Source organism: Coregonus lavaretus (assembly GCF_964263955.1).
Source record: "Coregonus lavaretus genome assembly, chromosome: 33".
NCBI lineage: Eukaryota > Metazoa > Chordata > Actinopteri > Salmoniformes > Salmonidae > Coregonus > Coregonus lavaretus.
The window spans coordinates 10560688-10572739 of NC_140020.1; the positions used below are offsets into that span (position 1 = coordinate 10560688).

Here is a 12052-nt window from a genome sequence, read left to right on the forward strand (position 1 = left end):
GCAACATGTCAAGTGTTGGTCCCGTTTTTCATGAGCTGAAATAAAAGATTCCAGAAATGTTCCATATGCACAAAAAGCTTATTTCTCTCAAATGTTTTGCACACATTTGTTTACATCCCTGTTAGTGAGCATTTCACCTTTGCCAATATAATCCATCCACCTGACAGGTGTGGCATATCAAGAAACTGATTAAACAGCATGATCATTACCCAGGTGCACCTTGTGCTGGGGACAATAAAAGGACACTCTAAAATGTGCAGTTTTGTCACACAACACAATGCCACAGATGTCTCAAGTTGAGGGAACGTGCAATTGGCATGCTGTCTGCAGCAATGTCCAACAGAGCTGTTGCCATTGAATTTAATGTTAATTTCTCTAGCATAAACTGCCAACAACGTCGCTATAGAGAATTTGGCAGTACATCCAACCAGCCTCACAACCGCAGACCACGTGTAACCACGCCAGCCCAGGACCTCTTCTTCACCTGCCGGATCGTCTGAGGAGTATTTCTGTCTGTAATAAAGCCCTTTTGTGGGTTAAAACTCATTCTGATTGGCTGGGCCTGGCTCATGTGAAGTCCATAGATTAGGGCCTAATTCATTCATTTCAATTGACTGATTCCCTTCTATGAACTGTAACTCAGTAAAATCTTTTAAATTGTTGCATGTTGCGTTTATATTTTTGTTCAGTATATATAAACCATGCCCCTCTGCAAACACAACATGCCTTCTCCAATGTTGGTTATAAGACAGTACTTATTTAAATTAGGTAAGAGAATATCACGTTACCATTGGTGAATTAAAATGAGTTAGGGTGATGCCTTAATAATCCTGCTGTATCCAAGTGTTTGACATGGGGGAGGGGACCAGTAACTTTATGATAAAACTTTATCGATGTAGAAGCAACAGACATTTATCATTATTTGGTCATAATAATAATAATAATAATAATATGCCATTTAGCAGACGCTTTTATCCAAAGCGACTTACAGTCATGCGTGCATACATTTTTGTGTATGGGTGGTCCCGGGGATCGAACCCACTACCTTGGCGTTACAAGCGCCGTGCTCTACCAGCTGAGCTACAGAGGACCACAGAGGTCATCATCATACTTTAATCTGGTTTAATCCAAATATTACCCAATTTCATGAAAAACATGATTTTGACTGTTCATGACATTTAATGTTAGCTAGCTATCTCATGCTGCCATGGTTATTTCCCAAGGTAAGCATGATATCTAGTTGGCACTACACTAACCCCATGGTTTACTGCTCATAATACCGACATATACTTGTATTACCGGTTTTAATGTAAATGCTGCCGCAGGTAACGTTGAGCTAGCCATGATGTTGACTGTAGCATACATGGTTGTAGAGGCAGCTCTACAGCTGATCCACTGTCTGGTCGATCTTTGTTCAACATTGATGATCAACAAGATCAATGTCGCCCTCTTGTGGGGTGGAGTACTTATGGAAAATCCTAATTTCTTTAGGGGCCATAAACTAAAGATCCCAAATACATCATAAAACAATGTGCTCAAAACAGTTTATAAAGTTTATTAACCCTAACCATATCATCATACAATGTATCATGTCATATGTGATTGATAGATGGTATGAACAACTTCCATGAATATAATTTGTTTGCTTATAGTTATTTCCACATTACAAAACACCTTGGCGATAAACATTTCAATGCACAATCATCAACCACTGTTTTCCTAATGCCACAGCAATGGCATTTTCTAATGATGTCTTTGTGTCAGTGAATGAACCTTATCTACAGTACAGTCTAGGTGTAAAACAGATGTAGTTGTGATATGTCTCTTAGGCTGCATTTAGACAGGTAGCACAATTCTGATATTTTTTCCAAATTGGTCTTTTGACCAATCACATCACATCTTTTGACATCAGATATTTTTCAGAGCTGATCTGATTGGTCAAAAGATCAGAATTCGGCTGCCTGTCTAAACATAGCCTAAGACCAGAGAAATGGAACCAATTGGAGCATTTATCAAAATTGTTATTAGCAGTCCTTGTGCTTCAAAGTGCATAAGAACTGAATTTTCCAAAAACATTGACCTAGTTTTTGAGAGAGAGAGAAAAAGAGAAACAGAAGCAGAATTATAATTTCCAAGTAAACAATGGATGAATTGTTTTAAGCACATAGTGTAAAGTGAGATGCAGAAAAAAAATTCAAGGCACAATTCTGGGATTACTTTTTAAATGGATCAAGCACATATCAGCATGCTTTTCTTTTGCCATGATATGTTTTACAAAACATCACAACACTGTCAGCTCCATACATTATCAGTTGATGTGTTTACATGAAAGCAGAATGACTTGATGAGCATGTTACACTGAAAACATCCATACAACATGAAGGGGGTATAGTACACAGGGAAAGAGGTATCTCTTGTTCACACGGAAGGGAATCACATTTTGTTCGTTTTCTAACATTTGTTATAGACGTGCAAGATAAAGCAATGCTTATTACATTAGGAAAGAACTTCCAGAATCCCCCTGGCCTGAAGACAAGGACTAAACAGCAGAGGTCGCTATCAAACTCTACAGTCTACTAAAATTAGAGGAAAAACAAGAAAAAAGGCACATATACAGTGGCAAGTCCGTCTTTCTCTGTGAGTCCTGTTTTTGAGTCTGTGTGTTGTTGAGAGGCTAGCAGCAGAGTGGGTTGTGCGGTTGGTTGCTGCCCTCTGAGATGGTTTCTTCTCATTGGCCTACTGGTCGGTTGCCGTGACGAGTTCGAACCACTGCCTCAGTGCGTCGCTCAGGGTCTCTGGCAAGGCGTTGACGTCCCTCAAGATCACATAGAAGGGGAAGGGAAACTCCTCCATGTAGGAGCGGATCTCAGGCATCTCTCCTGGACCTTTGAAGATTGGCACCTTGATGTCCAGGATGGAGTCCTGTAGAAAAATGACAGAGGAAATGTCAAAAGGAATATTGTGGAATATTTCCAGGATATTTCAATATGAATATCATATCTCATAGTGATTTGATCATCCACAGAAACACATGCACTAAGAAAAGGAGAACAATTATATTGGACTATATCATGTACATTACAGTAGAACTTTGCATTTACTATGCACAGTCCTAACTTGGATGGATTCCATCTAAACCCTTTACCCTGGAGTTGGGGTTGTCAAGCACCACGAAGATGACGAAGACGTTGGCGCTGCGAGCCGCCTGCACGGCAGCCGTCACCCTCTCCTTCCCCTCCAGGAAGAGCCCCCTGCCGTCCGATACGATGAGCAGCAGCTGGGCCGTCTCTGTTGGGGGGGGGGGGGGGGGGGGGGAGGCAGGGAGAGAAAGAGGGAGGGAGGGCGAGAGAGATGGGAGAGGGAGATGGGAGGGAGAAAGAGAGAGCACAGGACGAGAGGGAGGTAGTCAGTTTCCACTGGCACCACAATGGCCCTGGGTGTCTGCTTACAGGTTCCAGTCCTCTGGGCTGCAGAGGGAGAGCAGTGAGAGCTCTGATACCAGCTCTGCACTGTGATCCTCACCGCGGCTCCACAGAGGATATGTTAGCTTCACCAGGGGCACTGTAGCAGGAACAATACTCTGCCTTTGACTAACAGAACTGGGGCTCTGCTCCCAACCCACCCAGTGCTCCACTCAGGGCTTGTTTGTTTGACATCAGATACTACCAGGGCATGGACCCCATAGGCTCAGAGGACGATATAATCAGCTGACATTCTTGAATATGTCTCAACTCATTACTGTAAGGAATAGAGGCATCTAAAATGACCTGAATACATTAGCAAATGAAGAAGGGACAAGGGGAGGACATTCTCGCTTATAGTAAACATTCTTATTGTGTAGTAGGGAAGATGCTGCACCACCCTGTACAGTACCTGTGTTCATGGATCCAAGGCTATGCTGCTTGGCTGCTACAAACATGTTGGCTGAGGTCTCCAGGAACTAAAGGATACATGAGCACAATGTGGGTGTCAGTCTCAGAAGAAAAAAAATCTGTCTCAAAAGGTATTTTGGGGGAAGATCTGTTGAACAATATCACAGTAATGAAAGGGGTTCAAATCATCAAAACTAAAAAGAGTGTAAAAATGAAGGAAGAAGGAAAGGTATTCCCACCTGGGCTATCCTGGTCTTTTTCTGTTGGAACTGACAGAGCCTCAGTATCCTAGCACCTGAATGATCGTTAAACTGTTGTTGGAACGGGTGGAGCAGCTGCACTGTCTCTCCAAAGCTGAGGGGGAAAACCAAAACATTTCACACATCATGTTGTTATCTCACTGTCCGGGGAAGAGAAACACCTGGACATCAATATTCATTTATTTTAAGTGACTGCTCCTCTCACCTGCACACAGACACCTGCCCCACCTCCAGGAGAGTGAGAGCGTTGACGATCACAGACAGGGATTCAAAGGCCAGCTATGAGGCACAGGAGACAGAGGTGAGACATTAATGAGACATTGTCTGTTACCCTTATGACACCCTATTCCCTATATAGAGCACTACTTTTGACCAGAGACCTCTGAGCCCTGGTCAAAACTAGTGCACTATAAAGGGAATAGCGTGCCATTCGGGACTCATACACTGTTCCTGCAACACTGATTGCAAGGTTGTCTCCACTCATCCCTCCGTGAAGCGACCTACCTGTTTGGAGTGGTTGTCCACCATGCTGGAGGAGTCGTCAACGGCCAGACAGATCTGATACTCTCTCTTGCTGGGTTTGGTCCGCCTCAGCCAGATCTTGTCTTTACGGAACTGACTGGCGATGTAGGGGATCACCTTCCGCATGTTCAGACGCTTTCCCGTGCGGAAGTCTCCTCTGTGACACAGAGAGAAAACAGAATAAGAGATGAGCTAATATTTGTTGTGAAATTAAAAAGAAAGATCTTTAAAATGAAAAATAAATTCATTAATAGAAAAGGTTACAAAAGCCTGTTCCTGCTCTGGTCTGAGTTTTGTCTGATGGCTGACCAATGCTCCATGAATGATCTTTTAGGGGTTGCGGTAGGTACTCACTTGAGCTTGGCTGCCTGCGTGGGCTCTAGGATGAGGCGGAGCTGCTCACACAGCTGCTGGGACAGGGCCGAAGTCAACGTCTGGTACTGGTGCCACATGGCTGCCGCTGCACTCTCCTATAGGGAAAGATTTATTTTTTACCTTTATTTAACTAGGCAAGTCAGTTAAGAACAAATTCTTATTTACAATGATGGCCTACACCGGCCAAACCCGGACAACGCTGGGCCAAATTGTGCACCGCCCTATGGGACTCCCAATCACGGCTGGTTGTGATACAGCCTGGAATCGAACCAGGGGGTCTGTAGTGACGCCTCAAGCACTGAGATGCAGTGCCTTAGACCGCTGCACCACTCGGGAGCAGCGGTCTAAGATAATAGCAGGAGTTACACACATAGATCTGAACTTCTAAAGGTAGGTAATGGGAATAGTGCATGACAGGGTAAATAGTGTCCGGTATTATTAATGTAGCAGGACATCCAAAGTGTTGGTACCTCCTCCTGATCTCCAGGGGCCTGTTTCATCCAGGCCTCCAGCTGCAGCTCCATCTCCCTCCTCAGCTCCTCTGGGTCGCGGACTGGGTTCTGGACGGACACACACATTCAGCTAATCTTATACAGATTCTACAGTGCTTTCTGACTGTTTTTTTTTTCTTTAATACTAGAGCCCTAAGCAGGTCTTTGATCAGATCTCTGGTACCTGCAGTGTGTCCATTAGCAGCTCTGGGACAGTGTGGATGGTAGACTCTGTGCTCCTCTCTGGGCGCTCCTCGTCACTGTGACCCTGTCTGTCCTTTGGCCTCTCCTCGTCTTCCTCACGCTGCCTCAGAGCCTCCAGCTCTCCACTCTCCAGACCTAACGGGGGAAATGACACAGTAAGACACAAAAAAAACAGGCAAACACACAAACACAGACACACACACAGGTGTAAGTGAGATGAGGAGATGGATAGAGCACCTTTCTGTGACGCTCTGGTCGAGTCCAGCTGCTCTGGCTTCAACTCCTGGGCTTCAACAGCCTGCAGGTTCTCTTCCTGCTCCTCTGTATCCATTGCAATGTCCTCATCCTCTTGGTCCTCCTCTTGTGGGGCTCCGTCTGGTTTCTGCTGGTCTGCACTGGCAACATCTGTCAACAGCAGAGACAAGAGGCTCAGTGAAAGGGCACTTATAAGAGCTTAGAAGGAAGGCTTCTTATCTTGGACTATTATCTTCTTAGGGGGATGAACTGGTGTGGCATATCTGCTCTGTGGTGTGATTGGTGCCTGACCGTATGTCTGTGTGTCGTAGGCCGTCTCTCCCTGTTTGATGTGCTCGTACAGGTCTGACTCCAGCTGGGCCTGAGTCTGGTTGTTCTCCAGTGTCTTCTCCGTAGTGCTCTCCACCGTGCGCAGACGCTTGTTGATGCGCTCGTTGTAGTCGCCCGTCGAACGCTCATTGTCAGCCTGCCCCGGCTTCCTTTTGAAGCTCTGGAACAGCCAGGTCAGAATAACAACACATTTAGAAATATATAGCTCATCTTAAAACACAAACATTGGATTCACTAGAAAACATCAACTCAAAAACACACTGTAGAGATTTTGTAGACTAGACGTACCTGTGTCTTGCTCTGGCTTGGTTTCTGAGAGGACATCCTTGCCATTAGTTTGGACTCGTGTCCCTCCGACTGGCTGGCATCAGCCGCTCCACTACCATGCTCCTGGACAACAAACAATACAAGAGGGTCAATGTGTGCCTGCCAAATAACACATTTACATTGGCTGTAAATGGGTGGGGTGTGTGTTTCTACCTCTTTAGCTTGGTCTCTCTCGGATGCTTCCCCTGCCAGCTCCACAGCGGTCTCACTCTGGACGTTCTCCTCTCCTGTCTGACCGTCGGTGTTGTGCTCCTTCCTCTCTGCCGATTCTGGCTGCTCCTCATCCCCACCCTCCTCTTCCTCCTCCTGTGGGCAATGAAGAAGAAAGGTGTTAAACACTCAACTAGCAAAGCAATCTGTTCTAGGTACATATGGGATAGGTACTTTTCACAGTGGGAGGCCGTTCCTTCTCTTGCTAGAACAAAAGCAGTACCTGCAGCATGCCAAACCGGTAGCGACGAACCTACCAATTCTACTTGTAGAATCGCAATGCTCGTCAGTGGCCAACAACTTGACTTTGAGACAATCAGAGAGCAAGAGGCAACACAAAAAAGTGTTGAGCCAGTCACACTTCACATGCAATGTCGGCTATGGGATGGTAGCTAGCTAAGTGCACAGACACAATGCACTCAACACTAAATACTTCCTCCAAGCTAGCTAACCACTGTAGCTAGTATTGATATTATATTTAAATCACAATGGATTAGCTAGTTTCCATTAAACAGCTGCCTGTGTTAGCTGCCGAGTTAGTGCAGTGTCCTTAGCTAGCTAGATATGTTGCGCTAGCTAGCGAATATGCTAACAATAGCTAGCTAAACATTTGGCTATGGGCTGGCACTGACAGTATGGGATAATGGAGAGTGACTTAAATTGGTTCTTCGTCATCTTGCTAAGTAGTTATCTAGCAAGTATCAACAAGGGTTTTCCACAAAATAGCAACATTAGCGCGGATTCTTGAAATCTAGACCATAAGCAACACGCACAGATATGCATTGCCAAACAACGCAACTGCCACCTTTTGGTTTGGAGTATTTTAACAAGGCTGAGTGGCTGACGACGTCCAAGGTCTTTGCTGTGTGAACACAAAAAATATTGACTGTCGAAACTCTGTTCAGAGGGGCTAAGTACTGTCGGCAGGCAAACGTTTGACAATCCTACCAGTGTGTCTAAGCTTTAAAGTTAAACAAAAAACGATATTTTGGTATTTTTCTTTCAATAGACCCAAAATGATTTGCATGTCACCAGTCAAGTTTTCAAGATATTGGACTTTCAAGAAGCAAAATGTCACCGGTCATATCATCATGATGATGCAAAATGCAAGAGGAGAGAAGTCAAACTACCTTTGGTTTCTGGCCTTCGTTTGCAGGGATGGCCACGCCCTCCTCTTTCCCTGCCTCTTGTTCCTTGTCCTCATCATCCTCTTTCTCTGCCTCCTCTTTGACCTCCTCTGTTTGTTCTCCTCCTCCTCCTCCCTCTTCCTCCTCAGTCTTGGGTTCCTGGTCTTCTTCCTCTCCTTGTTTGTCTGTCTGATCCTCAGCCATCTCCTCCGCTCCTCCCTCCTCCTCTCCCTCTTTCTCTGCTTCCTCCTTCTCATCCAGCTCCATTGGCTTCTCGTCAATGTCGAACGGGTTTTCCTCTGGTGGAGAAAGAAACTCAATTGTCACACACTGGTTCTCTGGTGTCTCCACCGGTTCCTCTACACCCTTTTCTTTAATAGTTTATTTTATTCAGCAACAAGATAACAGGACAAAAGGACACATTAGAATCCTCTTCCAGATATACAATTGACCCCCAATGACCCCAGAGGCCTCACCGTCTCCCTCTCCCTCCCCCTCGTCCCCGGCCTGGTCCTCCTCTTGGTCCAGGTTGAGTTCATCAGGCAGGTCCATGGCCTCCGGGTCAGGCTTCTTCTCCTGCTTCCCGTGGTACGGGTCCACCTCGTTCTCATCAAACTCCCGCTGGAACACAGATACTCAATCAGACACTATCTAGCACTCCTGCTAAAACACACCCAACTACAGCCTGAGATGTGTTAAGTCAAATTCAGTGCAGAAAAAAAGCTCCTTGCAAAACCAGGGATAATCTGTGTGATGCAACATTGATACGTTCAGTAAAGTATATATATACACACATATTTTCAGTGAAAGCTTACCTCGTCCCCTTGTTCGTGGATCTTCTCCTTTTCCTCCTCGTCCAACTCTTGGTCTTTGTCATCTTTGTTCTTGTTGTCTTTGTTGGGGTCTGCTGCATCCAGGTTGTCATCCTTGGCTACCAGTTCTGACTCCCCCTGAAGAAACCACAAAAGAGCATCATTAGTGAACAACAAATACAGTATCTGCTGACTGGGTTCTACTCCAAACATCTTTATTTGCGAGCAGCAGATACTGCCCTTTCTGTCAGACATTTCAACCCTCTTTTATCGGATCCTTCCTCTCCGTACCTGGTCCATTCCTTGGCCTGACTCCTCCTCCTTGTCACTGCCCTCCTCCTCTTCATCATCCTCATCATCATCACCCCACATCCTCTCATCCAGCGTGTCTGTCTGGCCTTCACCCAGGTCGCCCATCTTCTTATCTAGATCTTCATCCTCCTCTTTGTCAGACTCCTCCTCGTCATCCTCACCTGAAAAGGCACAACCAATAGCGCTTTGAGATGTGAGACCAGGGTCGGGTTCATTAGGGCATGCAATGGAAAACTGTTTAAAACGTTTTGCAACAGACAATGAAAATGAGTGTTTATGAAAATGAGTGTTTCTTATTGGACGAATTCCAGGTAGTCCCTCCCTGTTTGTCTATTTTCTTCTGTTTGGTGCCTAATGAACATGACCCAGGAGTGCGATCAGACTCCCATGAGGCTGTGTGTTAAGAGCTCTGTCCACCCACCTGGCTCTTGCTGGTCTCCATCATGCATCTGGCCGTCAAAGTCCTCGGACATCTCGATGGCGTTGTCCTCCTCGTCAATGTTCTTCTTGTCAGGCTCCTCCTCTTTCTTCTCCTGGCCTTCCTGGAACGTGTCCTCCACCTACGACAGAAACGGTAACATTTTTGCAAAACGTTATAACTTTAACTCTCACTGAGTCAAATGTTTACTTAGTTATGCATTGATGTCAGTAGGAGACCAAGTGAAAATTCAACTGAAGTGGAAGTTAGGATTCACCCCTTCATGAGCAATGCCACTCCAAAAAACATAGATCTTATAGTGTTTGCACTGTATTGCAATTCTCGTAGGAAGCATCACCTGTTCTTCGTTCTCGATCTTGTCGCTGACGTCTTTGGTGCCCTCTCCCTCTCCGATGCCACCGCCCTCGTAGTCGTGGAACTCTGTGGCCCCCTCTCCGTCCCCTCCCTCCATTAACTCCTGGGGGAGGCAGAAGCCCTGCAGGACAAGACAATAAGACAATCAGCAAGAATGAAAGTGGCTGTACTGTAGCACCACTGCAGCTTAGGTGACTTACCCAAACAGTAAAAATAAAGAGCTACTGAAACTACAGGTTGTTCTAAGATTTTTCACTACTTAACTTTTGTTCAGACAAAATTGTTTTTTTCAACATGCAATTGAGCTCGTGTTAGAAAACAGATCCCAGTAGAGGGGTTACATACAGTACCTTCTGGGCTAACTCAGTGAAGATGCCGGCCAGGACAGAGAGCAGTTTCCCAGTGCTCCTGTGGGCTCCCAGGGACACGGCCAGGTAGTAGCGTACCAGCTCAGAGTACAGCCCCAGCATGGGGTCCAGGCGCACCAGCAGCCTGCACGCCTCACTCAGCTCCTAAACACAACACACAGGACAAAGGAGGAAAACAGAGGGTCACTGGTGAAATATTATGAATATCATGAGGTCATGATAAAGCAATCTAAAACAACAGGACATCATTGTTCAGAAAAACTCAGCAGAAAGAATGATGAACTCCTTGACATTACAGGCAAAATCGTCGAGTTCCAAGGCGTTTCAGTGGTGGTCGTGTATCTCCACTCCACTAGAGGGTGGTATGGGCTCCAGTATATGCTGTGTGACTACTGTACCTGGAGCTGCTGAGGTGGACAGGAGTCTCGGTGTACTCTGAGTCTCTCCAGTAGCTGTTCCAGTGTATCGCTGACCTCCCCCAGGGAGAGAGACGCCACCTCTGCTCCTAACTCCTCCTCCAGCAGACGACTCAGGTGACCAGGCTTCAGCAGGTCCTCCTGGGGCTCCTCCTCCTCACCTTCTGGAACAGGCAGATACAACAGGAAATTACATCACCATTCCCCATCAATGGTCAAGACACACAGAACGCTAGGATTGATCATGTTAACACATCTTGGCCCAGTCTTACTCGGGCATTCTTGGGATAGCTTTTTTTGACAGCTAGTTCTCCTACATTTCTCCAACAATAACCACACAAGGCAGTAAACAAGTGTTTCTTTATGGACAAGTTCAGAAAGTCCCTCCCAGTTTCAGTCTGTTTTTATCCACTTGGTGCCTAGTGAACACGACCCAGGTGTGTTATTGGAGGCAGACAGCAGGCGTGACTCCTCACCTTTCTTGGTGTCTGTCTGCTGTTCTCTCGGCTGTTCCCCCTCCCTCCTCTTCACCAGGGTCTGCACGGCAACCAGCACAGTGTTGATGGCCTTCTCCAGCTCAGCAGAGAACTCGGAGTGGAATGTTTGCTGGTAACCTGGGGAAAGTTTGAAAATGTGTGCACTCACTAACTGTAAGTCGCTCTGGATAAGAGCATCTGCTAAAATATGTCTCAAGACTCAAATGTAAAAAATGTAAAATGAAAGAGGTGGAGGGAAAAGTATTTTACCAATGTAATAACACTGTAATAGCATTGTAACATCAGTGTAATGCCATTGGAATGCCAGTGTAATACCATTGGAATGCCAGTGTAATACCATTGGAATGCCAGTGTAATACCATTGGAATGCCAGTGTAATACCATTGGAATGCCAGTGTAATACCATTGGAATACCATTTTTTCTATGATGGGGTCTAGGCCGGGTTCCTGTAAAGCCTTTTGTGAAAACTGCTGATGTAAAAAGGGCTTTATAAAATAAATTTGACTGATTGATAAAGCATGGTCTGTCTGTTCTCACCTGTGTGTCCGTGGCCCAGGGAGAGTAGCTTGGTCTTCCAGGTGGTGAACTCAGTCAGGCTGGCCTCCAGCTCTCCCCTGACGTACTGCAGGCCTCGGGTCAGACCAGGCTGGGTGTCAGCCGTGCCCTCTGGAGCTTTGGGGGTGAAGAGCTGCTCCACCGCGGGCATCTGTGCCGCCACGGCACCCAGCCGGTCATAGCCAGAGCAACACACAGAGAAGTGGCTCCTGGGGAGATTAAGAGAAGGGAGGGTTAGCAAATTAATAGAGCATGAATGGGAAGGCTATGCTTAAAGCTGCAATATGTAACTTTTTGGGCATCAGCTTCAAACAGCAGAAAGTAC

The 12052-nt window shown here is 46.0% G+C and overlaps 1 protein-coding gene across 1 annotated transcript in view; it reads right to left on the reverse strand.

Moving 5' to 3' along the window:
* Positions 1-1539: 1539 nt before the first annotated feature.
* LOC311108596 (midasin-like) overlaps positions 1540-12052 on the reverse strand; it is a 54670-nt gene continuing 44157 nt past the window's right edge. The window contains exons 79-101 of the mRNA XM_084151253.1: positions 11710-11936; positions 11151-11288; positions 10657-10838; positions 10241-10402; positions 9874-10011; positions 9519-9657; positions 9077-9258; positions 8789-8923; positions 8450-8594; positions 7977-8272; positions 6790-6942; positions 6598-6699; positions 6271-6469; positions 5962-6129; positions 5705-5859; positions 5500-5589; positions 5009-5124; positions 4637-4811; positions 4338-4411; positions 4112-4226; positions 3874-3940; positions 3146-3288; positions 1540-2922 (exon numbers count right to left, since the gene is read on the reverse strand). Of these exons, the coding sequence (XP_084007379.1) occupies positions 2737-2922; positions 3146-3288; positions 3874-3940; positions 4112-4226; positions 4338-4411; positions 4637-4811; positions 5009-5124; positions 5500-5589; positions 5705-5859; positions 5962-6129; positions 6271-6469; positions 6598-6699; positions 6790-6942; positions 7977-8272; positions 8450-8594; positions 8789-8923; positions 9077-9258; positions 9519-9657; positions 9874-10011; positions 10241-10402; positions 10657-10838; positions 11151-11288; positions 11710-11936 (3487 nt within the window). The 3' untranslated portion in view covers positions 1540-2736. The remainder of the gene's footprint in view (positions 2923-3145; positions 3289-3873; positions 3941-4111; positions 4227-4337; positions 4412-4636; positions 4812-5008; positions 5125-5499; positions 5590-5704; positions 5860-5961; positions 6130-6270; positions 6470-6597; positions 6700-6789; positions 6943-7976; positions 8273-8449; positions 8595-8788; positions 8924-9076; positions 9259-9518; positions 9658-9873; positions 10012-10240; positions 10403-10656; positions 10839-11150; positions 11289-11709; positions 11937-12052) is intronic.